The sequence below is a fragment of the Mytilus edulis genome, chromosome 4 (genome assembly GCF_963676685.1).
Source record: "Mytilus edulis chromosome 4, xbMytEdul2.2, whole genome shotgun sequence".
Lineage (NCBI taxonomy): Eukaryota > Metazoa > Mollusca > Bivalvia > Mytilida > Mytilidae > Mytilus > Mytilus edulis.
The window spans coordinates 6,097,149-6,122,946 of record NC_092347.1 but is presented as its reverse complement, the minus strand read 5'-3'; the positions used below and the strand labels follow the sequence as shown (position 1 = coordinate 6,122,946).

Here is a 25,798-nt window from a genome sequence, read left to right as displayed (position 1 = left end):
TGTGGACGCTCCCCCAATATCAGAACAGTTTGCTATATTACATAGTTTAAAGTAAAACCACATTTCTCATAAATATTTTATTGTATAAAAATGAAAATTAAGTAGGTTTTCAAGCTATTGCAACACATTTTAATTATTTAGCTTTTAATTTAGCATTGCAGTTTTTTTGTAGGATGACTCAGTTTATGTGATATCAGAAAAAAAAATATCACTGAATATCTAAAAGGTTTTACCTATTGCTTGTAATGAAAAAGGAATACCTATGTACATGTTTTCTTCTAGGTCAACCATATTTTGTGTGAAGGAAGCTTCTGTTGAAGCTTTGTCATTCAGTCCTTGTTGTATGACCTCACTTGCAACTTCAACAGTAGACTGGAATTAAGTGAATTTTTTTATTTTCAGGTGTTTATTGACAAATGTCCAACTTATAACAATCTGGTTTTAGGATAGCACCATGATATGAATATCCCTATTAATTTTCAGTGTGAACATATTTTATTAATCAGATTCAAGTTAAACATTTTTTTTTTAGAAAAAGCATATTTATACAATGGAACAATCAATAGGATCCAGAAATGTAGGAACTATACATTTTAAAACAATGGGTCAAAGGTCAAGGTCACAACAGCTTTTGATAAACTGATTTTGAATTCCAAATTTTTTCTTTTGAATTATGTCTCCAACATTTAGCTATACTTGGATTTGATAATGCGTATGAAAAAATAAAGAACTCTTTTAATTTTTAGGTCCCTATGTCCGCCAGTCATAGATTAAGGCAAACAAATTGTTTCTGGATGATATTTTTTTAAGGATATATGTCCAACCTTCACCAAACTTAGTGAGTCAGTCCCTTGGAATAAACTAGACCCTATTGATATTTTGTTCAATGTGCTATGTCACATTCCTATCAATAGACTGAAATTTGGGGGGGAGCCAGGGGAATTCTTTCTGGATTTCTTTTGAGCAATAAAGCAGATATTTACCAATCTTTAGTGGGTAAAAGACATTGGGACCAAACAACAAACTTGGTCTTTGGCTATATTCTGCTCTGTAATCAGGATGTTATCTCTTTGACATATTCAAAGTTTCTATTCTCAATTATAGTGTTGATTTTAAGATCACTAAGTCTAATGTCAAGTTTACTAAAGGCAGGTACATGTAAAAGATTGAAATTTGGTCAACTTTTTTTTTTATTTCTTAGCAGATGAAACAAATTGTAAGCATCCAGTCTTTATTGTACTTGACACAAACATCCCTTTTGTTTTAAAAATCCATAAAGATCACAACTCAACCAAGGCTCCCATGTTATTTCTGAACAAAACTTTCAAAGTTTGCCACTACAGAATCATTATCTTTGACCACTACAGAATCATTATCTTTGACCACAAAATAATATATGTTGTTAGAAAATTCAGTGCTTTCTCATTTCCCCTTCTTTGTTTTGTTGTGACAACATATTTCCAATTTTCATAAGATATTTTGAATTATAAAAAAAATCAAATTGCAATATGCTGTCACTATGCTGATGAATTGATGGATAGACCAACATGGTGCAGATGCTTAAACTGTAGATATTTCAAGTACATAGCACTCAACAATCTACCACAACTGACATTGATATATATACTGATCTTCTTATGTAACTCTTACACAAATAATCATCTATGACAGTATCCATGGAGGGTTTATTGAGGAAGTACTACTCGTCAAGATCACATATAATTTACTTTATGGGTGGGTGAAAATTGTTCTAGTATAATTGTCAGTATGACATCTTCATTGGTATTTTATTTATATAAAAAAAAAACAGCAATATATTGCCTTTGGGGTTAATATTAAGTGCCCTTCAGAAGGTATATGTTGAATAAAGTCAAACTTAAAGGTCAAGGTCGCATACATGTTTGTGACCTTGACTTTTTTTAAATCTTAAGGTCAATACATTCTCATACTTTTATCTTATTACAGATATGCTTTCCCTGATGATTTTCATTTTATTTCAGGTTGTGATACAGTCAGGCCAGTCTCCAACAATCTTACAACAAATGTGTTCCCTCCCATTCCATTACTTCAGTGATCCTAGACTGACCACAATCCTGTTTCCAACATTGATAGCCTGCTGCTATAACAACCAATCCAACAGAGAAATCCTAGAACAAGAACTTAGTTGTGTGTTGTTATCCAATTTTATAGAGGTATATATATGTATATATTTCAGATTCATACATTAAGACCATTTTTACCCCCATTGCTGTGGTTGTTGTTTTGAGTAGAAAGAATTACTTTACACTTGGGAATACTCCGGCAAATCTTTTTGCAAGAAAATCTTACAATTAAAATTTAAAAGATATCCTGAAATGTGTATGACTGAGTATTATCATAAGTTTTTTTGTGAAACCAGCCACAGAATCATACTTATAGTCTGAATGAACTTTCAAATAAGAAAATATAATATTCCGAGAATAATATGTTGTTGTTTTTTTATGAGAAAAAGGGCTGGTGTGACCTCATTAGAAATGAATAGTTAAAACCGAATAAAAGATAGATTTTCCTCATGTGACTTGTCCTCCACACCACAAGTTCTGGCCTAGAAGATGATTAACCCCCACTGATTGATGTTGTATTATACTTGATGGCTCTTTGTATGGCTACTGATATCAATGTCTTTGGCAGATTAAAACATAAAGTAGACATGTATATTCTTATATTATAATGATAATAAAATGTCTGGGGTTTTTCAAACACATGTCGTAAAATGCTAAAAATTTCGATGAAAGAGCAACTGTATTTTTTGTGTTTTTTTGTATTTTGCTCCTGGTGAAATGCATGCTGGGATTTTAAATGATGTTGCAGTTGGAGCGTCATTAGGGTCTTTTGAAGTTCTTTAGGTTAAATTTTTGTCACTTTTCTTAACCACACTATTATTTTCTTGATTGCCAGTATAATTATAGAAATAATTAAGTAAATTAAATGACTGAAGAAATTTCAGCTATTTCTTATAATTACAGTCAATTTATGAGTCCAGCAGCATGCAGTCAGTAATTATGAAGAAAAATTCATAGCCACAAACATCAGTGGTATCATTTTCACAGGGATTAAGGATATATTTGACTTTTCTGCATGACATAATTAAAATAATAATCAAAATTAAAAAGATGATTGTTGGGTAAATGACCAGAACCAAGGTTAATTGATTGAGAGAGCCAGAAGCCTTAGACATCTTTCATACAAGCTACATCATTCGAAATGAAAAAATCTTATCTTTATTCAGAAATATTTAGTATTTTGTTGCTGAAAGATTGGAATAAAAAACAGGTTCCTTTGGTTTAAGTTAGGTTCAATATTGGTTAAATGTTTCTCAATTAAAAAGACAGAAGAGTTTCTTTGGTCTAGTTTTACCCCATGCTATGAGCTATTTGTCAGACACAGGTATGGTCGTTGTTCTTTTATCTTTATTTTAACGATTTGGACATTTGATTCTCAGTTTGAAGTTGAAAGTGAATTACATTTTGAAATTAAGGATTGACATTTTAATAACTTGGACAGTAACATCACATGAGCCGCCACAAATATGATTAGGATTGAAAAAGTTGTTTGTGTACAGTGTGCTCCCACTGGCATGTTTACTTATCTTTTGTCAACTTCCTGTCATCAATATATTGATGATTTCAGCATCCCTCCAGGAAAGGGAGATAATAGTCCTGCTTCCTGTATATCAGCCCTCTACCATGTCATTAAGTGTGAAAAAGAAACGGCACTCGTTCAGCACCTTGCTCATACAAATATCCATTGTCTTTAGACAATATTCTCTCATCCCAGTACTTTGGGTTATAGATTTTCTCCCTAGCTCAGGTAGACTGATAAAAGGTATTGTTTAATGAGACAAATAGGCTCTTGCGGCTGGTATCCTCTCCTTTGTTGACCAACTCAATAGGGGTGAATGGACAGGTGGTTTATTTTAATTTTCAATCCAGTTAAGTGATGCATTGATTTGAGAAATTTTATTTCATTATTGAAAGATTGATTTTTGTGGTCAATTTTAACGATGCTGGGAACATTATTGTTTACTAACATGAAATTCTATCCATAAATGGGACAAACATTTTATGAATAAGATTTAAATATTATTTAATAGTTAAATTGTTTCAGTATGGTCGGGTGTTGATCCAGAAATTTAAATATTTATTTATTAAATGACAGATTTCACATAGCTACATAAGTCAAATTTAGTTGTATTGATGTGGATCTTCATATTTCAATACAATTATTTCTTCTTGAGTAGTGTCTGAAACATTTTACGGAAATACTGCATTAGAGTGGCCTTGCGATAAGATTTAAATTCATCAATTTGTATACATGCATCAAAATGTTCAAGTGCCATTAAATTCCAAAAGACTAACATTGCATCGAGGACCATTTTCAATTTGAACTTTTATCTTATTCTGTTAAACATTGGTACAGAAGTTCTTATGAAATTTAAAAAAAACTATCTGCAGTAATAATTACAGTTAAACTGACCCCTCATTGAAACATACCTTATGTGGGAAAGCAAACCTCACAATTTTTAATTAACAATTCAGTTTTGTTAAATTAGTCATTCCTGATTAATGTTTTTTCGTTATTAGACCCATAGTACTGTGAGGTCTTTAAAAAGTAATTCATAGAGCTCTCTTTTATTGTAATAGTAAAGTAATTATTACTTTTTTCAAGTACTACTAGTAAAAACAAACCTTTATGATTATGTATGATATTTTAGAATTATTTTGGAATTAGAATTTGATAGGTGTCAACTTGAGGAACCGACTGCCAAACATAAAACTAGTAATCAGTTTCAAGTGCCACTTATACCACTACTTAAAAGCTCTACATCCCCCAGACTATTATACTGTGCACAGTTAAACAAGTCAAAGTCTATTGAAAAATACTTCTCAAAACATATCTTCATATTCATATTTATAGATGAGAGTACGGTAGTTGCTTTATATATGTGTTTCTATATTGATTCAAAAAAATAAACGATATTGAAATATTGAATTTATATGGTAGTTGGAATTTATATGGTAGTAAAAAATTGTTGTTGTCTGTTGCTTAATATATGTACAAAAAAAGGGTTTTTAAGGAGATGCGGAATCTATTTGGGTTTTACTTTTCATTTTTTTTTCTTTGAAATTTTTCTATGTTGAAAACTTGATAAAGCATGTACATGTAAAATAACTATTGTTTCAAAGAGAAAAAAATGCAGAAGACATAGTATCATAATTTGTTTGTTTACAAAGTGATTTGATCTTGCTATTGAACATTAAAGCAGTTTGAAAAATAAAACTTTTATGAATGGAATTTTATTGACATACAAATTATACTAAGTGCATTCAAAATTAGGCTTGTTTTATGACAGTTAAAATTAATTGAAGTAAAACCAAAGACAGAAAACTGTCCAAATGTTTGAAGTTATTGGATTTATCGGAAGCTGAATGTAAATATTGGTGTGACAGTGTCTGGAAAAATTGTTGGTAGGGGGCTAAACAAATAGGAAAATTCATATAACATTCTCTTAGTCTAATTATTGTCAGATATTTTCAATCGGTTGCACAAATAATCCAAGTTTGCTTTGAAATAAAGAGCTATTTGTGTTTGTTTATAATTGAAATAGTTTGTAACAATTAACCTGAAAATGGGTTAGGAAGATATGCAAATAAAGACATTCTTAGGTTAGCCAATGAATACAGACTATCTTCACCAGCTTGTGTCCATAGGTGTCAATATTGAATTATGCTGAAATAAGTAATTTCAATCTGCTGAAAAAGCAGAAACAACAAGATCTTTCATGCCAAATAAATTGAAAATGATGTAAAAAAAAGGTTAATTAGGCGTAAAATACATTTGGTTTATTAATTGTTGTCCTTTTACATCTTACTGCTTTTACTAGGGATTTTTTCTAAGGGAGGGGGAACTGCTGTCATTTATTGTAATGGACTATTTTATGGTCCTGTATCGTCTTAGAAAAGTTAAAGTGTTCCACTATATGTATAGTTCAAATAATATAAATAGAAAAATATATTTTGTTATTTTGCTTCATTAATTAAATGTGTATTAGTGACAGCCTTTTACAGATAAACCCAGATAGAAAAAACAGCAATAACAGTATTTAGTTTTAATGAAAAGCCTAATTTTTCATGGTTTTGTCTATTACTGAAAACATCACTGTGAATAAAGAATGGTTGTAGAGCAAAAGGTTGAAGTATATGTGTCATTTTCTTTTTGAGATTGTTTTTTTTTTTTTACATAAAACCTTTTTTTTTTCTAGGAAAAGCAGCTTGAAAATCAACAGTCATCATTATCTACAAAGAAAGGTAATATTTTGTTTGTAAATCTTCAACATACATATAGAATGTTTCAATTACAATGCCAATAGCTATTAAAGGTACAAAGCTTATAATTTGATAAACCAGACGTGCGTTTTGTCTACATAAGACTCATGAGTGAAGCTCTGATCACAAAGATAGAAAGCCAAACAAGTGGAAAGTTGAAGAGCATTGAGGACCAAAAAATTCCAAAAAGTTGTGCCAAATCAGCTACGGTAATCTATGCCTGGGATAAGAAAATCCTTAGTATTTCGAATAATTCATACTTTTGCAAGCTACAATATTCCCTAATCAGAAACGGAAACACTATTTCTTTTAGAGATTTAATTGTGGTCAGAATATTTGTTGACCTAGGAAACCAATTTAATTGTATCTGTGGATAATTCCAATCAAATTCAAACTCTTGTTATTTATTGTACAAGGTATGATAAATTGATCAAATTTATTTACTTTGTCATGATAATAACCATATTATTAAGTCATCAAAATCATTTAAATTTAAATTTAACTCAAGATTCATTCAATTACTATTGAAAAAGATCGACTGTGGTATACTATAGTGGTTTAATTTGTCCACTAAGCCTCACAACTGTCTCACGTTGACCAACAAAAGTGAATGTGATATATTTTATTTTAACACGACAAACAAAACAGAAGAGTGAAAATAGTTTGTAATCTTAGGTAATCCTCACCAAGTTCTTTAATCACTGCATGGAGCCGTTATAAGTGGGAGGTAATCCCTAGGTAAATAATGTACCTGGGCAGGTAACAAAACAGCTGTTATACCTGTCAGGTGGAGACTCCTTCAGGTATACCATCAATCAAACATAGACTGACAATGATTTTATGTCTGACTCTTTGTTAAAAAATATGCAAGACTGTTTTTTGCTAATAACTACTTGAGATAATATTAAAGAAGTCTCTTTGGAATGTAGAAAGAAGAATTATTGAAGAAAATTTCTGATTTTTATCTCATCTTCGAAAATAGGTATAATTTATGACTTCGCAAGCAATCTAGTTTAACGTTTTAATGTTTTTATATGTTCATAAGCTTTTTGTTTTTGTTTCAGAAAAAGAGAAGGCAAAGGAAGGAGACCAAAGAATGGTGCTAGGTAGCAGATTCCCTATGGAGCAATGGACCACAGCCCAAGAATATTTCAAAATCTCATAAACTATCTCAGTGCATTGTGTAACTACAAAATATCTGAGAATTATCAATAATCCAAACTTTTGAAGTTATTCACAATTGCTACTAAGACTTGTTAATGCTTGTAGCTACCTTATGTGATTATTTCTATAAGAAATATAAAGGTGATAATTCTTAGCCCTTAAAACTGAGCACCCTCTATTGACATTACATAGATGGGACTGATTGTGTTTAAAACCTAGACAAACATAAACATATACAGTCTCATTGAGGCCAGAGTATACACATTGTAATCTTTAAATTACTGATGTAATTCCTCCTTAGATAGGAAGAGTTTGGTATGTTTAGCTGATCTAGATACAGAGAAGCTGGTATGTTTGTCAAGGCGTAGTGTAACCACAATAAAAGGATTTTCAGCTCACATCATTAAGGGCAACAAGTCATGATCTGTCTCAAATTTCTGGACGTTTATTATCAGTAAGGTTGTTATGTTTTTGTGGTCTGCATTAAATTTAGCTTATTTTGACCATTATATTTGCAACCTAAAACTTTATTTTGTTTTAAAATTGAAATCCATTTTGTGTACACATTTTTCTTGTATGTTTATTTTACTATGTTTTGTTATTGAATAGAAGTTGTCACTTTTTTCATCATTTTCAAAACATTCCAGTATATGGTTGTTTATGGCCTGTTTTTTCTCCCAGAATCTCACTGTTCTTAATTCACTCTTCTTTCTACCTCAACTAGCGAAAGGTTAGTTTCTGACATTACTTGGTCTCTGTAGAAAATGTTCTTTCAAAAATGTTTTGAATAACTGGCTGGTAATTTCAATTTATAATAATAGTGTTATATTGATTACATGCAACACTTATTGAATGAACAAAATAATGACTTGACCATATACCCTAAACAGTCTTCACTAAAAGAGTGACAAACAATTACTCAATTTTGCAACTATGAGCATTGTACTTTTTTTTCAAAATTACATCTGGTGACCCAGGCCCAATTTCTTTATACTACCACAAGAAAAGGTGGAAAAATTGGTGAAACGCCCCTTCCTAAATCATTGGAATCTCTCCTTTTGCATTAACCATAATATCTTATTGTATCTAGGACTTGTATAAATTGCATGCTTTAAGGGGTGTGATATAGTGATATAGTGAAATTTGTTGTTTTAACAATGTACAAAAAAATGTATAAGAAGTTACTTACTTACTTATCCTCTTCATCCCAAGTGGGACATAAGGCCACAACAAACTGCCTCCACTTCTCTCTGTCCTTAGCCATGTACTGGGCTTGGCCCCAGGTGTATAAGAAGTGCCATATATAAAAGAAATGAGAGAGGAACCAAATAGGGTGAAACCAGAATGAAAATGTAGTCAAATGTTGAGGTAGTATATTGTATCTTATTCGAAACCTGTTTTGAAGATGAGTGTAATGAATGTTTACAGAAAATCATTGTGGTAATATAGTTTGACTATATATACATAAAATTACTGTACAAAGAAAAAAAAGTATTGTAAGATAAGGAAAACCAAAACTGTGATATTTTATACATCATTTTATATTTTCATCAAAAACCATTTGTTATTTAGGGTGATTGTAAACTATTGTTTTTGTATTGTATCAGTATGCAGTATTTCTCATCAGTCATAACTGTATTATTTACTCACATCATGGGCATTTGAACATTTTATAAGATTTCCATGTCATTTTGACTGAAATGTTAATTATGTCATTGACTTCTCTAAATGATCTGAGCTTTTATAACATCATTTGACTTCAGGTAACTTTTAAAAATATTAAAAATTTAGGAAGAACTCATTTTTCATCGAATCTTGACTCAGCTTATCTATGTATAAATTGATTTTTGTTGATTTTAATGTTTTAGTCAAAAATCTCCAAATAGATATCTCATAGTCCTTTTTTAATGGCAGGACAAAACAAAGTCCTGTAAAATTTTGAAACTGAAATTCATCATTTTTCAATTTCTACCAAACTATGCAGGTACACTTTATTATTGTTGATGTATTTATTTTAGTGTACATTGTATTTGTTTTGACATGGAAACAATACTCCATTATATCGTGCAGTGTTGAAGCTTTAAATAGTTATTTTGAAAACCTCACACAACAGATGTATGCAGTCATATTACACATTGCATCAGGGACAACACACCTGTCTGCTTGTAGATAATATTTGTCACCGTACTATTATTGTTAAATCTTTAGTGTCTGGCAGAAAAAGGCTAACATTGATTTTGGATTGCTGTCCTACACATTTCTGAAAATAAGATCCAAATGGGACTTCAGATAGTTTTTTTTTCAATGCTTTTAATCTACAGTCCCTTGTCGATAAAAAAAAATCAGCTTTTTTTGCAGCCATGTGACAAAACAGAGCCCTGAAATTTTGTCATGAAAAGTAGCCATCTCCCAAATCTTATAATATCTATAACAGTTGATGCACAGCAACACAAGCTTTTATCTGAATTTTTGAAGAGTTGCTGATGAAAACAAATATGAGTTGTCTACTCTTGAAGTTTTGCCCAATTTGGACACATATTTGTATCTTTTTTCTCTCTTTCAATTGACTGAAAGACAGAAAACTATTGAGATGGCCAAATCTATGTTTGATTTTAATTTGTTTTGTTTCTGAAGGTGTATGGTTGTGTATACAATAACTATTTTGAATTTTTGAGTGTGATAAAATCATTACAATTTGTTGTGTATTAACATTATTTGTTGTCTGCATTTTGAGTTTTGTCATTAAAATAATATATAAGTTGCTGTTGTATATTTTTTATTCTTAGTCAGAAAGATGAAACTTTACATTGGGTTATCAGTACCCTGCTTAGTGGTGGGATGCCCATTAGTGATCAATCTGTCTGTCCATTCGTAGCAATGTGGGTTATCAGTGCCCTGCTTAGTGGTGGGTTGCCCATTAGTGATTAATCTGTCTGTCCATTCGTAACAATGTGGGTTATCAGTGCCCTGCTTAGTGGTGGGTTGCCCATTAGTGATCAATCTGTCTGTCCATTCGTAACAATGTGGGTTATCAGTGCCCTGCTTAGTGGTGGGTTGCCCATTAGTGATCAATCTGTCTGTCCATTCGTAATAATGTGGGTTATCAGTGCCCTGCTTAGTGGTGGGTTGCCCATTAGTGATCAATCTGTCTGTCCATTCGTAGCAATGTGGGTTATCAGTGCCCTGCTTAGTGGTGGGTTGCCCATTAGTGATTAATCTGTCTGTCCATTCGTAACAATGTGGGTTATCAGTGCCCTGCTTAGTGGTCGGTTGCCCATTAGTGATCAATCTGTCTGTCCATTCGTAACAATGTGGGTTATCAGTACCCTGCTTAGTGGTGGGATGCCCATTAGTGATCAATCTGTCTGTCCATTCGTAACAATGTGGGTTATCAGTACCCTGCTTAGTGGTGGGATGCCCATTAGTGATCAATCTGTCTGTCCATTCGTAACAATGTGGGTTATCAGTACCCTGCTTAGTGGTGGGATGCCCATTAGTGATCAATCTGTCTGTCCATTTGTAATAATGTGGGTTATCAGTACCCTGCTTAGTGGTGGGATGCCCATTAGTGATCAATCTGTCTGTCCATTCGTAACAATGTGGGTTATCAGTGCCCTGCTTAGTGGTGGGTTGCCCATTAGTGATCAATCTGTCTGTCCATTTGTAATAATGTGGGTTATCAGTACCCTGCTTAGTGGTGGGTTGCCCATTAGTAATCAATCTGTCTGTCCATTCGTAACAATGTGGGTTATCAGTGCCCTGCTTAGTGGTGGGTTGCCCATTAGTGATTAATCTGTCTGTCCATTTGTAATAATGTGGGTTATCAGTGCCCTGCTTAGTGGTGGGTTGCCCATTAGTGATTAATCTGTCTGTCCATTTGTAATAATGTGGGTTATCAGTGCCCTGCTTAGTGGTGGGTTGCCCATTAGTAATCAATCTGTCTGTCCATTCGTAACAATGTGGGTTATCAGTGCCCTGCTTAGTGGTGGGTTGCCCATTAGTGATCAATCTGTCTGTCCATTCGTAACAATGTGGGTTATCAGTGCCCTGCTTAGTGGTGGGATGCCCATTAGTGATCAATCTGTCTGTCCATTCGTAACAATGTGGGTTATCAGTGCCCTGCTTAGTGGTGGGTTGCCCATTAGTGATTAATCTGTCTGTCCATTTGTAATAATGTGGGTTATCAGTGCCCTGCTTAGTGGTGGGATGCCCATTAGTGATCAATCTGTCTGTCCATTCGTAACAATGTGGGTTATCAGTGCCCTGCTTAGTGGTGGGTTGCCCATTAGTGATCAATCTGTCTGTCCATTTGTAATAATGTGGGTTATCAGTGCCCTGCTTAGTGGTGGGTTGCCCATTAGTAATCAATCTGTCTGTCCATTCGTAACAATGTGGGTTATCAGTGCCCTGCTTAGTGGTGGGTTGCCCATTAGTGATTAATATGTCTGTCTATTTGTAATAATGTGGGTTATCAGTGCCCTGCTTAGTGGTGGGTTGCCCATTAGTAATCAATCTGTCTGTCCATTCGTAGCAATGTGGGTTATCAGTGCCCTGCTTAGTGGTGGGTTGCCCATTAGTGATCAATCTGTCTGTCCATTCGTAACAATGTGGGTTATCAGTGCCCTGCTTAGTGGTGGGTTGCCCATTAGTGATTAATCTGTCTGTCCATTTGTAATAATGTGGGTTATCAGTGCCCTGCTTAGTGGTGGGTTGCCCATTAGTAATCAATCTGTCTGTCCATTCGTAGCAATGTGGGTTATCAGTGCCCTGCTTAGTGGTGGGTTGCCCATTAGTGATCAATCTGTCTGTCCATTCGTAACAATGTGGGTTATCAGTGCCCTGCTTAGTGGTGGGTTGCCCATTAGTGATCAATCTGTCTGTCCATTCGTAACAATGTGGGTTATCAGTGCCCTGCTTAGTGGTGGGATGCCCATTAGTGATCAATCTGTCTGTCCATTCGTAACAATGTGGGTTATCAGTGCCCTGCTTAGTGGTGGGTTGCCCATTAGTGATTAATCTGTCTGTCCATTTGTAATAATGTGGGTTATCAGTGCCCTGCTTAGTGGTGGGTTGCCCATTAGTAATCAATCTGTCTGTCCATTCGTAACAATGTGGGTTATCAGTGCCCTGCTTAGTGTTGGGTTGCCCATTAGTGATTAATCTGTCTGTCCATTTGTAATAATGTGGGTTATCAGTGCCCTGCTTAGTGGTGGGTTGCCCATTAGTAATCAATCTGTCTGTCCATTCGTAGCAATGTGGGTTATCAGTGCCCTGCTTAGTGGTGGGTTGCCCATTAGTGATTAATCTGTCTGTCCATTCGTAGCAATGTGGGTTATCAGTGCCCTGCTTAGTGGTGGGTTGCCCATTAGTGATCAATCTGTCTGTCCATTCGTAACAATGTGGGTTATCAGTGCCCTGCTTAGTGGTGGGATGCCCATTAGTGATCAATCTGTCTGTCCATTCGTAACAATGTGGGTTATCAGTGCCCTGCTTAGTGGTGGGTTGCCCATTAGTGATTAATCTGTCTGTCCATTTGTAATAATGTGGGTTATCAGTGCCCTGCTTAGTGGTCGGTTGCCCATTAGTAATCAATCTGTCTGTCCATTCGTAACAATGTGGGTTATCAGTGCCCTGCTTAGTGGTGGGTTGCCCATTAGTGATTAATCTGTCTGTCCATTTGTAATAATGTGGGTTATCAGTGCCCTGCTTAGTGGTGGGTTGCCCATTAGTAATCAATCTGTCTGTCCATTCGTAACAATGTGGGTTATCAGTGCCCTGCTTAGTGTTGGGTTGCCCATTAGTGATTAATCTGTCTGTCCATTTGTAATAATGTGGGTTATCAGTGCCCTGCTTAGTGGTGGGTTGCCCATTAGTAATCAATCTGTCTGTCCATTTGTAATAATGTGGGTTATCAGTGCCCTGCTTAGTGGTGGGTTGCCCATTAGTAATCAATCTGTCTGTCCATTTGTAATAATGTGGGTTATCAGTGCCCTGCTTAGTGGTGGGTTGCCCATTAGTGATCAATCTGTCTGTCCATTCGTAGCAATGTGGGTTATCAGTGCCCTGCTTAGTGGTGGGTTGCCCATTAGTGATCAATCTGTCTGTCCATTCGTAGCAATGTGGGTTATCAGTGCCCTGCTTAGTGGTGGGTTGCCCATTAGTGATCAATCTGTCTGTCCATTCGTAACAATGTGGGTTATCAGTGCCCTGCTTAGTGTTGGGTTGCCCATTAGTGATCAATCTGTCTGTCCATTCGTAACAATGTGGGTTTTCAGTGCCCTGCTTAGTGGTGGGTTGCCCATTAGTGATCAATCTGTCTGTCCATTCGTAACAATGTGGGTTTTCAGTGCCCTGCTTAGTGGTGGGTTGCCCATTAGTAATCAATCTGTCTGTCCATTCGTAACAATGTGGGTTTTCAGTGCCCTGCTTAGTGGTGGGTTGCCCATTAGTGATCAATTTGTCTGTCTATTGGTAACAAATTGTGTTCGCTGTATATATTTAGAGAACCTTTATAATTTCATACTTTATACTTGACATGTAAGTTAACCAACACCAGAGAGTGTGTCTTAATGTCTGTACTACTTCCTAGGTCAAAGTTCAAGGTCAAAAACTTTGGCTTCATTGACAATCCCATATCCTATGGTAAAGATAGTATCTGCTCTTTATCTTGAGAACTGTTATGATTTTAAAGTTTATACTGTGTCTAAATGTATGTACAACTTCTTAGGTTAAGGGTCAAGGTCAAAAACTTTGGTTTCAGTTGACAACCCCATGTTCTATGGTACAGATCATGTCCTCTCTATATCTTGAGAACTGTTATGATTTTAAGGTTTATAATTCAATCCATATATTCATAAGTCACCTAGTGGTCACCAAGGGATTTAAACCATGCAGTTATATCACTATTATACTATGAAAGTAAGTTCAGGAATTTTATTAGTCTAATTAAATTGCCAAACATAACTTCACCTAAAAACATGAAATAAAATCACTCTAAGTACATAATAAGATTATGTAATAACTTTGAAAAAAAGTGCTTCATATCAGCTTATCCATACATATAATTTTACCACAGAAGGCCCACAGAGATGTCTCCCATCTCAATGATGTCTAGTTATAGCTGTATTTTTTGTTGACTGTAATGGTTATTTCAGAAGAGGACATAGGTCATACTGTCTATCATAGTTGATATCTACTAAGTATTTAGGCAGTATCCTGTTCATGTCAAGCTTTATTTAACACCATTAGAATTTGAGATGATGTTTCAAGAGCATAAATGATTCTCAACTGACAGCAGATCACTACATTTTTCTTTAAATCATTCTGACTTATGAAGAAAAATAACACCATCCGCTTCCTTAGAATATTGTGTCTGTGTTAAATATAGTTAAAGTCCAAACATATATCCAATTTCAGAAAAAAATTAACTGAGTCGGGCAGACAGCCATCATGCAGGTTATTTTGGAAACACTTGAATAAAATTGAGAATGGAAATGGGGAATGTGTCAAAGAGACAACAACCCGACCATAGAGCAAACAACAGCAGATGGTCACCAACAGGTCTTCAATGCAGCGAGAAATTCCCACACCCGGAGGCGTCCTTCAGCTGGCCCCTAAACAAATATATATACTAGTTCAGTGATAATGAACGCCATACTAAACTCCAAATTGTACACAAGAAAATAAAATCAAAAAAAATACAAAACTTACAAAGGTCAGAGGCTCCTGACTTGGGACAGGCGCGAAAATGTGGCGGGTTAAACATGTTTATGAGATCTCAACCCTCCCCCTATACCTCTAGCCAATGCAGAAAAGTAAACGCATAACAATACGCACATTAAAATTCAATTCAAGAGAAGTCCGAGTCTGATGTCAGAAGATGTAACCAAAGAAAATAATACATGAATAACATCAGACTACTAGCACTTAACTGACATGCCAGCTCCAGACTTCCATTAAACTGATTGAAAGATTATGTCTTCATCATATGAATATCCGGCACAATCCTCCCGGTGAGGGGTTTAGTATCATACTATCATTAAATATATGAGAAGAACATAACCCGTGTCATGCCAACAACTGGTTTTTAAATAAATGTGTTTAGTTCCGATGCAAAGACCCTATAAGTGAATCAATATTAATGCCAACATATGCAATCTTTAATGACTTGTACAACAGTATCGTAACTATATCCCTTCTGAATAATTCTATTTAAAGGTTTTGTTAGCTTCTCAGGTGAATACTGTCATTTTTGTGCTTTATAAGGAATATTTCCATAAAATATTGGATGTGAAATACCTGAACGTATAAGAAGTCTGCATATTGAGCTATATTTACGAATGATATCCTTATACCGATGATATTTAATTTAGTAAATGTTTTGACTAGTTTGTGATATCGAAAACCCTGGTGTAATAATTTTTCAGTTATACATACATTTCTCTTGTTAAAATCTGTTACATACACCTATATTTTTCACAGAAGACCAGAAACATTTCAAAAATTATAAAATTGAGTTTTGCTCTTGTCCTCATCAAATCTTCCACAAATCTTTTTCACTCAAGTTTCAACTCACTTCAGTTATGTGTATACAACACAAGTGAGAGAAAATTTTTGGAAGAAATGTACATAAAATAATGGGGACAGCGAAAACCTAAGGAAAATAACTGGTCAAGAGAAAGACTATACCAGCTCACAGTATTGCTCAAGTAACCGAAACTTTTACTTTAACTTGGTTGTTCAGTTTTTGTTGGTACATGTACCTATGATTAATTACTATTTCTGTTTATCACACAATATCAAAAAGCGATCCTTTCAATGATTGAGCGAGGCTATTGAGATTAAAAAGGTTCATTATGTGTTGAGTAGTTGTTTTTACAATGAATGTGTTATCGAATTAAGCATACATGTATGTTTTCTTTACCTTTTTTTCATTTGTTTTGCATCAGATGCGCTGTTTTGACAATAAATGTCTCTTCAGTGATGCTGGAGAACAATTTTTTTTAATTTTTATACGACCGCAAAAAAAATTTGCGTCTTATATGTCGTCGTCTGCGTCGTCCGAAGACGCATTTAGTTTCCAGACAATAACTTTAGATTAAGTATATGGATCTCTATAAATGTTTACCAGAAGGTTTAATAATACTAAAGGAAGGTTGGGATTGATTTTGGGGGTTATGGTTCCAACAGTTTAGAAATTATTGGCCAAAAAGAGGGCCCAAAATAAGCATTTTTGTAGTTTTCAAACAATAAAATGTGTTTAAGTTTATGAATCTCTCTGAAATTATACCACAAGTTTCCATACCATTAAGGGATGGTTAGTAATGACTTTGGGGGGTTATTGCTCAAAATGGTTTGGAATTAGGGGCAAAAAAAAGGGGGAAACTAGGTTTTTCTAGTCAATGGACAATTTAAAAGCAGTGTAAGGGAGGTAATCCAAAAACAGTTAACATACAATCTTTGGTATGTTCGGATTTACCTCCCTTGTATATCATGTATAATGAAATGTCAGGTTTTGGACTTATTGCAAAAAAAGGGAGGTGGTAGTAGTTTTCAATTTTTTTTTCCAAATTTCTCAAATTCCAAATTCTTGAAAAGTTTGAAGAAGAAATCTTTAATTGCACATTATTGCATAATAGATTTGTAAGATCTTGACTTTTTTTTGTGTGTCAGAAACTCATATTATGTCAAGAATTTGACCACAATCCAAATTCAGAGCTGTATCAAGCTTGAATGTTGTGTCCATATTGGCCCAACTGTTCAGGGTTTGACCTCTGCAGTCGTATAAAGCTGCGCCCTTCGGAGCACCTGGTTTTGAAGGCATGCCTCATTTTGAAAATTTAAAACTTATTAAAAAACATTAAGAGCATCTTAACCAAAGAGAAATAGAACGTACATTGTATAGCAATAGCCATGCGAAAAAGATTAATTCTTAATCTAAACTATTTTTTTCAAAATAGAAATCTGAACACAATCTTCGTATTTTCCACGATACTTCGGAACCTGCTACTGACTACTAGCCCACTGCTTCCATAACAAAAAAACTTTCTAGCGCAATATTATTTCCCAAAAAGGATTCTAAAGTTAAATTAAAACATCATCAGTATTTTTTTTAAATATAGAGAAACAATTAGGCTATAGAATTTGCAGAGTTAACAATTATACTCTAATCAATAATTTGCGATTTCCTGACGATGTAGTCTGTTATCTACTTAAACGAACACAGACTTTTCAGATTCGAGTTTAATGTTTGAAATTATAAATACGAATAATAAAATTTGATTAAAAATTGATATAAAAAATATGAAGAAAAAAAAAGCTAATAAAAAAGTCAATAACTACATTGTGTCTTCCAGTTAGCCTTTTACTTGGTTTGACTGCCTTCTCACGCATAACTCCCCTCTTGTGAATCTGTTTGGAAATTGCGGGATTTATAAATACGTCCCGTCGAAACGGGGATGGAAACTCCGATACCCCGTGTAGGAAAAATGCCACACTCACCGCACGAAGTAGAATCCTTGCTACAATTATTTGAGAGTTTCTGGACAGACCTATTGCAAGGCATTATCTCCGACGTATCCATTATGTCATTGTAATTTGTATTAGTCCTAAATGTGAACGAAATATTCGCCAAAGGACGTTCCAGTGTTTAGCGAACACAACAATTAATCAATAATCAATATAAAGGATCAACTTCCGAAGCAAGGTTGTCGGCTCTCCGAACTTTCCCGAAGTCCTTCGTTTAATTGATAGCCGAGTTTATGAGATTCGGTCCTTGCTTGGAAGCTGATAAAGGATAAACAACGTTATAATCATCGTTATGGTATATGTTTCTTGTATGATTTTGAGACTGACAAAACTAAATATCAAATGTAAAATTATAAATAACGACTTTCAAATATATATTTATAGGTCATTTATATATTTTGGAGTTTAGTATGACGTCAATGCATTATCACTGAACTAGTACACATTTTTGTTTACTGGGACTAGCTGAAGTACGCTTCCGGCTGTGGGATTTAAGCGCTGTATTGAAGACCCATTGGTGGGCTTCGGCAGTTTACTGCTCTTTGGTCGGGTTGTTGTCTCTTTGCAAAATTACCCATTTTCATTCTCAATTTATATATTGAAGTACAAATCTCAAACGATCCCTCTAATACAATTCTATATTTTTTTGTCAACGCCATCCAATATTCTGTACCCACTATATCCATATTTGAATTTGCTAGGTGAAAAATGGCTTGTATGTAAATTTTAGCAAAACAAATCATCGTTGTATTAAAACTGTATTGTATGCATAGGGGCATTAGCTGTCAAATTCTTGTTTACCGATTTGACTCAAATTCTCATATATGATTTATAATATGCTAAAACGTATATACAGTCAATAAGCCTGAAATAGTAAAAAAAATACATGTACTCGATGAGATAAAAAAAGATGTAGTGTGTATTAAGACTAGACGCCTTATAGTAATCTATCAAGATGACCTCCGAAAACTGCCGACGGTCACATTGACATTCTTTTCTTTTTTATACGACTAATATATGCGCAATCAATCTCTAGTTCATGTTTAAATTGAGGGTAACAGGAATACGGTTTCAATGAGGTCGAATTATTCACTTGAAAGTGAATAGTTCATCATCGATGTTTCTTTTCTTTTTTCGACCAAATTTAACCAAATAGCTGCTAAAAGCAGATTATTATTTTATTATTTCACTTTAATAAATGATTGAAACAAACAAAATCCTATTCTTATTTGTTTCATATCTCGTAGCTAATGTCCCTTTAAAGGTAAATAATGTATCGCCATGTTAACCAGAATACGTTTCCTTCAATGAGGAACATGCACACCTATTCAGTTTAGAAAATCTTTTGTAAAAGGGAAGGATATAACGGATGCTTGTTAGAAAAACTTGTGAATTTCACCAAAAAAGCGCTTATGCCAAATAATCTTTGCCATGCGCGTCTGAAGCCATGATTTCTAAATAAAGTTAACTTTGATTTTTTGCAGTCTCTTTTATTAATAAAAATTCCAGGCAAAGCTATTCTTCTGTCTTCTGCTTTTAATATCTGAAAAAAGAGAAATAATTGCAAAGAATTAAAAAGGCTAGTATTTTCCAAATTATTATACCAAGAAATATCGTATATTGTACCATTACGTATTACCCATTATCATTTTTTGCCAAATAGAAGTATAAAAAGGAAATAGATTTAAACACAATTAAAAATAAGATTCATTAGTTTATTGGTTGGTTTTGTATGCTAAATTTCCAGTGACAAGTAGTATGCGTAATTCATTTTGGAACATACCGTAGTTTTTCTCTATATTCCTAATCCTTAGATTTTTGTCTTTTCTGAAGTTCCTTGTCCTTTTTCTTGTCAAACAATCGGTACCGTATTCTGTAAATCTTAAAATACACAAGACTCCAATTTAAAGTCGCAAAAAAAAAAGATTATCAGTTTTGAAAATATAAAGGTTTTTTTTGAGAGATGTAAACTTAACAGCTCATATGGTTTTCTTTGAAACATTCATTTAGCGAGGAAGAACAATTGAGTCATGAAAAAGGGTCGAAATACTATAACTAAAACTAACTTCTGAGTGAACAATACGGGGATCAAAAGTTTACATTGCATGTATGCAATGCGGTAATAGTATAATTTCAAACAAATGCTGGATTCATTGCTCTCAAAGCATTTTCCTAGATTACCCATTACAGCAAAATGTACGGAAAGATAACATTGCAGCTATATAGTCATGTATCCCAAACAAATAGCAGGCTTAAACAGTTGAATCTGCTGTATCCGTTAATAATTTAATTTTTGTAGTCCCAGTTCGCTTTTTTTTTCTTCCCGTTATAACTTATAGTGTTCAGCATTTCATATTATTTTAAACTATTTCTTTTGAAACTGCATGTGCACAATAGTCAACATTCTTACGTTTTACCTTGTTAAATTATCATTAACATTCTTCATACAGACTTACCAGATGAACAAGAGGCCAACAAAAGCACCCTTCTGGTTGTACCTGCTCTACTGGAGTTACATTTTCGTCATTGACAAGATTGTCGTCTGCTGTCCACGGCTTTACTACAGACGACAGGAATCCAGACATTTTTACAGGAGGATGGACTATAGCATCCTCGGTTCCTGTCAGTCTTTCATTCAAAGAGACATTGTCTGTTTCCGTTGTCTTGGAGTCCGTTATTTTGTGTCCAGACTCAATCGGTAATAAGGAAGATTTATTTTCATTTGCAACTTGTTTCACAACAAAAGCGCAATTTCTTCTACACTTAATTTTGTTTTCAACTTCATCATTAGTAAAATCTTCTATATAACGGTTATAGTTAGTATTCACGAAATCATGAAGCTTGAATGAAAAATTCAGCCGTTTTGATGTAACCCCAGTTGCAAAGCTCTTGGTGCCTTTGCCTATTTCTTCGTCCTCTGTATTGTTTTGACAATGTAATCTAGTCTGAATGTTGTTTTCACTGTGTTCTTTCTGCTCCTCGATTTCGAAACAATCACTTCCACAATATGCGATTTGAAAACTCATAACTGCTGCAAAATGAACACCGTCGTACAACAAATGTTTGCAGACTATTTATAGATCTATATAGCCTAAGCAACAACAATCTTGCAACGTCATCATTCGTTTTATGACGTTCGGTCATTATTACTCAAAGCACAACACTTTGGCATCCGTATTGTATCTTCGATATGTTTCTGCTAAATAAATTTCACTTTCAATGTTATCAAATACTTATTGGACTACCGACTTCGAGTGAAGTGTATGTATGTATGTATACACCACACAAATTAAGTTATGGGTTGGTTTTTTTTTTTTTTTTGGAGCTTTCTTGTTAGCTGATCCGTGAAGTCATTATAAAGTAAGGTATACTACCCTCCTTTCGAAGTAGTCTAGTCTTATAGACAGATAGATTGGTTTTCTGTCTGACTAGTCTACTCTTTAAGGAGGTAGTTTACCTTACCTAATAATGACTTCGCGGTCCAGCTAACAAGCAAGCTAACCAATGATTCTACCTTTCCTTACACACTCAAATGTAATCGGCTGTAAATTTATTTGGAATCTGCATTTCTATATTCATGGATAAGTTCTTGAGTAATCACGATTTAAAGACTATCTAAATAATGTTTTCCACATGTTTTTACAAGCACTCTATACAAATATGTAATAGAAGAGAGAATGTCCAGTCAAAGATATTTCAGAAGATAACGGAGATGGCTGCATTATTTTCTAATTCGATTTTTTGTAAAAGTTCAACCTATTTTTATGAAGTAACAAATTCACCTTTTCAATAAAATATTTGTCTTTACAATATAATAGTTTTACTAAACTTAAATATTTTCAATACGAAAACGACAGATGAATTGGATTCGAAACGCAACGAAATTTGACCAACATATTTGCCATTATATATAGTAACAACTTAGAAAATTTTTTTGCGAACTGACTCAGTGAGAACATTCTTTAAATAAAATATAACACTCATTGAACTGTATTTTTCGATATTTTCAAATAATACTTAAAGTGACTCCTGTGTCTAATTTTGTAAAATAACCGCACTATAGTATATATATGTATACTATTTACCTCAAACAAAATTGTGTAAATGACTTTCTAAAAAACATTAAAAAAAAAAAAAAAACTCTGAAAAATAATTTTCAGACCATGGCAACAATTAAAGAAACCATAAAGCAGATTTAACTACAGCACATTTGCACACAAAGTATAATTTTAATGAAAGTGATTAATGTCTGATGAAGTGAAGTGTCAACTAATGGCGGGAGATTGTCTAATACATACGCGTGCATGTCGTTTGGAACATCTTCTTCTAATTATTCCAATTTCAAAAGGTACGATTATCAGTGTCTGGGTTTCTTCAAACCACGTTCACTGTACATAAAATAATTTAACAAAAATGAAATTTGTTGTTTTTTGCCTCATGAAATGTAAAAATGTTTCATCTTTCCTGTACTTTATTATTTCAACGCGGACGTATCTAATTCAATCCATGTGCAAGTGGAAATCACATACCAAAATACAAAGTATTATGAAGTCCTTTTCTTTTAAATTAACACCAGCAGATGGACGTGTCGTATCTATGTTGGTCAACCTCCTATATTTTGGCACGAACAAATCGTGATGGATAGAGATTTAGCTTTACAACCAAGCATATACGAGCAAAAAGTGAAGTAAAATTAATAAAACAAAAACATGGGTTAGAAAAGACAAATAATGACAGAACGTCATAAAACGAATGATGACGTTGCAAGATTGTTGTTGCTTAGGCTATATAGATAGTCTGCAAACCTTTGTTGTACGACGGTGTTCATTTTGCAGCAGTCATGAGCTTTCAAATCGCATATTGTGGAAGTGAATGTTCCGAAATCGATGAGCAGAAAGAACACAGTGAAAATACGGACAACAATATTCAGACTAGATTACAAAATAATACAGAGGCCGAAAAAATGAGCGAAGGCGCCGAAAGCTTTGCAACTGAGGTACCATCAAAATGGCTAAACTTTTCATTCAAGCTTCATGATTTCGTGAATACTAACTACAACCGCTATATGGAAGATTTAACTAATGATGAAGTTGAAAACAAAATTAAGTGTAGAAGAAATTGCGCTTTTGTTGTAAAACAAGTTGCAAATGAAAATAAATCTTCCTTATTACCGATTGATTCCGGACACATAATAACGGACTCCAAGACAATGAAAACAGACAATGTCTCTTTGAATGAAAGACTGACAGAAACCAAGGATGCTATAGTCCGTCCTCCTGTGAAAATGTCTGGATTCCTGTCGTCTGTAGTGAAGCCGTCGACAGCAGACGACATTATTGTCAATGACGACAATGTAACTCCAGTAGAGCAGGTTCAACCAGAAGGGTGCTTTTGTTGGCCTCTTGTTCATCTGGTAAGTCTGTATGAAGAATGTTAATGATAACTTAACAAGGTAAAACAGAAGAATGTTGACAATTGAGCACAGTTTCAAAGGGTTATCGTATCGTCCAGTCAGAAGTTAGTTTTTACCATGGAAGTATTATGTTTACTTTCAATATTACTTCCATGATTTTACTTATAGTATTTAGACCCTTTTTCATTGCTCAATTACTCTTTCCTCGCTAAATAACTATTGTAAATATCGTAAAATTGAAGGATTGTGTTTGTTTGAGAGCAAACCATATGAGCTGTTAAGTTTACATCTTTCCCAAAAAAAACTTGTATATAAAAAACAAAACTGATAATCTTTTTTTTACGACTTTAAAAAGAAGTCTTGTTTATTTTAAGATCTACAGAATACGGTACCGATTGTTTGACAAGAAAAAGGACAAGGAATATCAGAAACGACAAAAATCTAATAATCCGGAGCACAGTCAATAAAAGGTTTAGGAATATAGAGGAATACCACGGTAAGTTTTCCCAGAATTAATTATGCATTATACTTGCCACAAGACATATAAATTCAATCAATAAGCCAATTAATCTTATCTGTAATTGTATTTAAACCAATGAACTTTTTATACCTCTTTTTGGCAAAAACAAAAGCATTGGAGAAAAAGGTTGTGGCGCAAACGGGTCTCTCCCAAACAATCATATGGAAATATATAGATATATAATGGTACAGTAAACGATACTTCTTGGTATGATTATTTGGAAAATATTAGCCTTTTTAATTCTTTGCCATGATTTTTTTTTTCAGATATAAAAAGCAGAAGACAGAAGAATGGTTTTGCCAGAAATTTTTTATTAATAAAAGAGAATGAAAAATCAAAGTTCACCTTATTTAGAAACATGGCTTCAGACGCGCATGACAAAGAACATCTAACATAAGCGCTGTTTCTGTGAAATTCACAAATCTGTCTAACAAGCATCCGTTATATCCTTCCCATTTCCAAATGATTTTCTAAAAGTGGCGTGCATGTCCCCTATTTTTGGAAAACGTATTCTGGTTAACATGGCGATGCATTTTCGACCTTTAAAAGGACATAAGCTGCCAGATATTGAAACCAAGGAAATATGAAGGTTTTGATTGTTTAAATGTTATGCAAATCATTTGAATTTAAATATGAATCAAATAAATAAAATGCAGTACAACATTTGCATAATATGTGCTTTTAAAAGTATTATTGTGTTTCATATTGTAAAAAAGAACTTAAAAATGCAAATTTATCGAAAATCTTAATTGGCATAAAAGATCTTACAGTATTAAGAAAAAAATCAAATGGTAAGCAGATTTCTTTTAATGCGGTGTGAATATTGCCGACTTTTCGTCTTCTACTTTTCTTTTTAATTTTTTTATTTCAAAATGTTGACTTGGACATTGGAATAGTTTGTTTTCTCTTAATTCCTTCTGGGTGATTAGTTATATGCCAAAGAAAATGGAAGAACATGACAAATAATAACAAATGTACAAACACAAACGGATTAAAGTCAGGATGGCTGCTGACAATAATGCTTTTAAAGGTTAAATATCTGATAGCAGACGACAATGCCGCCATTAAAGCATGAGATCCTGTTTCAGGTAATAATGGAGTCAGGCTATTGTGATAAATCTTGGTAAGCCATTAACTATATCCCGGCATTGTCAAAATAGATTTGAAGATGGGATAAGGTCCTGTAAACTAATGAACCTCTATTGTTTAGACAGAAAATAAAATGGGAATTAATATTTTTGTCATTTGGTTTGGTTTATTTTCTGGGACTTTGATTTTATCATATAGCAAAATGCGGGTTAACATCTTTTCCTGAAGAATATATTATCAGTGTGGTTAGTGTTTTCCTGCAGAATAAATTATAAAAAAAAAAATTACTGGAAGAAATAATAAAAGGACTGGATAGCAAGGGTTTCCCTTCCCCTATCCTCCATACTGATGCACCGTCTTTATACATGTATACATATACATTTCTCTTGTTATTCTAAAACCAACTGAAGCCATGACAATGATATATACTTTTAAAAATCCTATTTTAGTGACGTTCGGCTTTTTTACTCCCTCAGATTTGATTTCTTATAGTTATATATAAAAAAAATGATTATAATAATAAAAAAAAGAAGTAAAAGAAAATAAGAGAGCACCTTATAGAATAAATCAGATTTTTCTTCTTCCAAATACATGAGATAATTTGATAAATTATCGTCTGTAAACTATTTTACCAAACCGCCCTAGAAACGTTCTGTGCAGATGGCTTCAGACAAGACTAATGCATTTACTCCATAAAGTTTCCACCTTCATATGAGCAAC

The 25,798-nt window shown here is 33.7% G+C and overlaps 2 protein-coding genes and 2 long non-coding RNA genes across 5 annotated transcripts in view; 2 read left to right on the top strand and 2 right to left on the bottom strand.

The window, feature by feature from the left end:
* Nucleotides 1-10,292, top strand: part of LOC139518811 (S phase cyclin A-associated protein in the endoplasmic reticulum-like) — a 72,847-nt gene extending 62,555 nt beyond the window's left edge. The window contains exons 27-30 of one of the 2 annotated variants that reach the window (XM_071310396.1): nt 2,001-2,192; nt 6,302-6,347; nt 7,430-8,700; nt 8,813-10,292. In XM_071310396.1, coding sequence (XP_071166497.1) covers nt 2,001-2,192; nt 6,302-6,347; nt 7,430-7,530 — 339 coding nt within the window. In that variant the 3' untranslated portion in view covers nt 7,531-8,700; nt 8,813-10,292. Of the gene's footprint in view, nt 1-2,000; nt 2,193-6,301; nt 6,348-7,429; nt 8,712-8,812 lie in introns of those variants that run through there. The other variant, XM_071310397.1, reaches the window with a different exon arrangement.
* Nucleotides 10,293-10,331: 39 nt separating this feature from the next.
* Nucleotides 10,332-14,628, bottom strand: LOC139518640 (accumulation-associated protein-like). Its single transcript, XM_071310117.1, has 3 exons — nt 14,614-14,628; nt 12,008-13,994; nt 10,332-11,830 (listed from the first exon to the last, which is right to left on the bottom strand). The coding sequence occupies exons 1-3, from the start codon at nt 14,626-14,628 to the stop codon at nt 10,332-10,334; spliced, it is 3,501 nt and encodes a 1,166-aa protein (XP_071166218.1).
* A 4,897-nt stretch (nt 14,629-19,525) lies between these two features.
* Nucleotides 19,526-21,147, bottom strand: LOC139518363 (uncharacterized). Its single transcript, XR_011663321.1, has 3 exons — nt 20,513-21,147; nt 19,840-19,937; nt 19,526-19,599 (listed from the first exon to the last, which is right to left on the bottom strand). It is a non-coding gene; the product is annotated as an uncharacterized lncRNA (long non-coding RNA).
* A 1,688-nt stretch (nt 21,148-22,835) lies between these two features.
* LOC139518810 (uncharacterized) lies at nt 22,836-24,323 on the top strand. Its single transcript, XR_011663461.1, has 3 exons — nt 22,836-23,469; nt 23,844-23,965; nt 24,256-24,323. It is a non-coding gene; the product is annotated as an uncharacterized lncRNA (long non-coding RNA).
* Nucleotides 24,324-25,798: the final 1,475 nt, after the last annotated feature.

Excerpts from the sequence above, each read along its gene's own strand:
- LOC139518640 (XM_071310117.1), bottom strand. Across the intron at positions 11,831-12,007 it reads GCAACCCACCACTAAGCAGG|ACAGATTGATCACTAATGGG; the intron begins GCACTGATAACC and ends ACAAATGGACAG.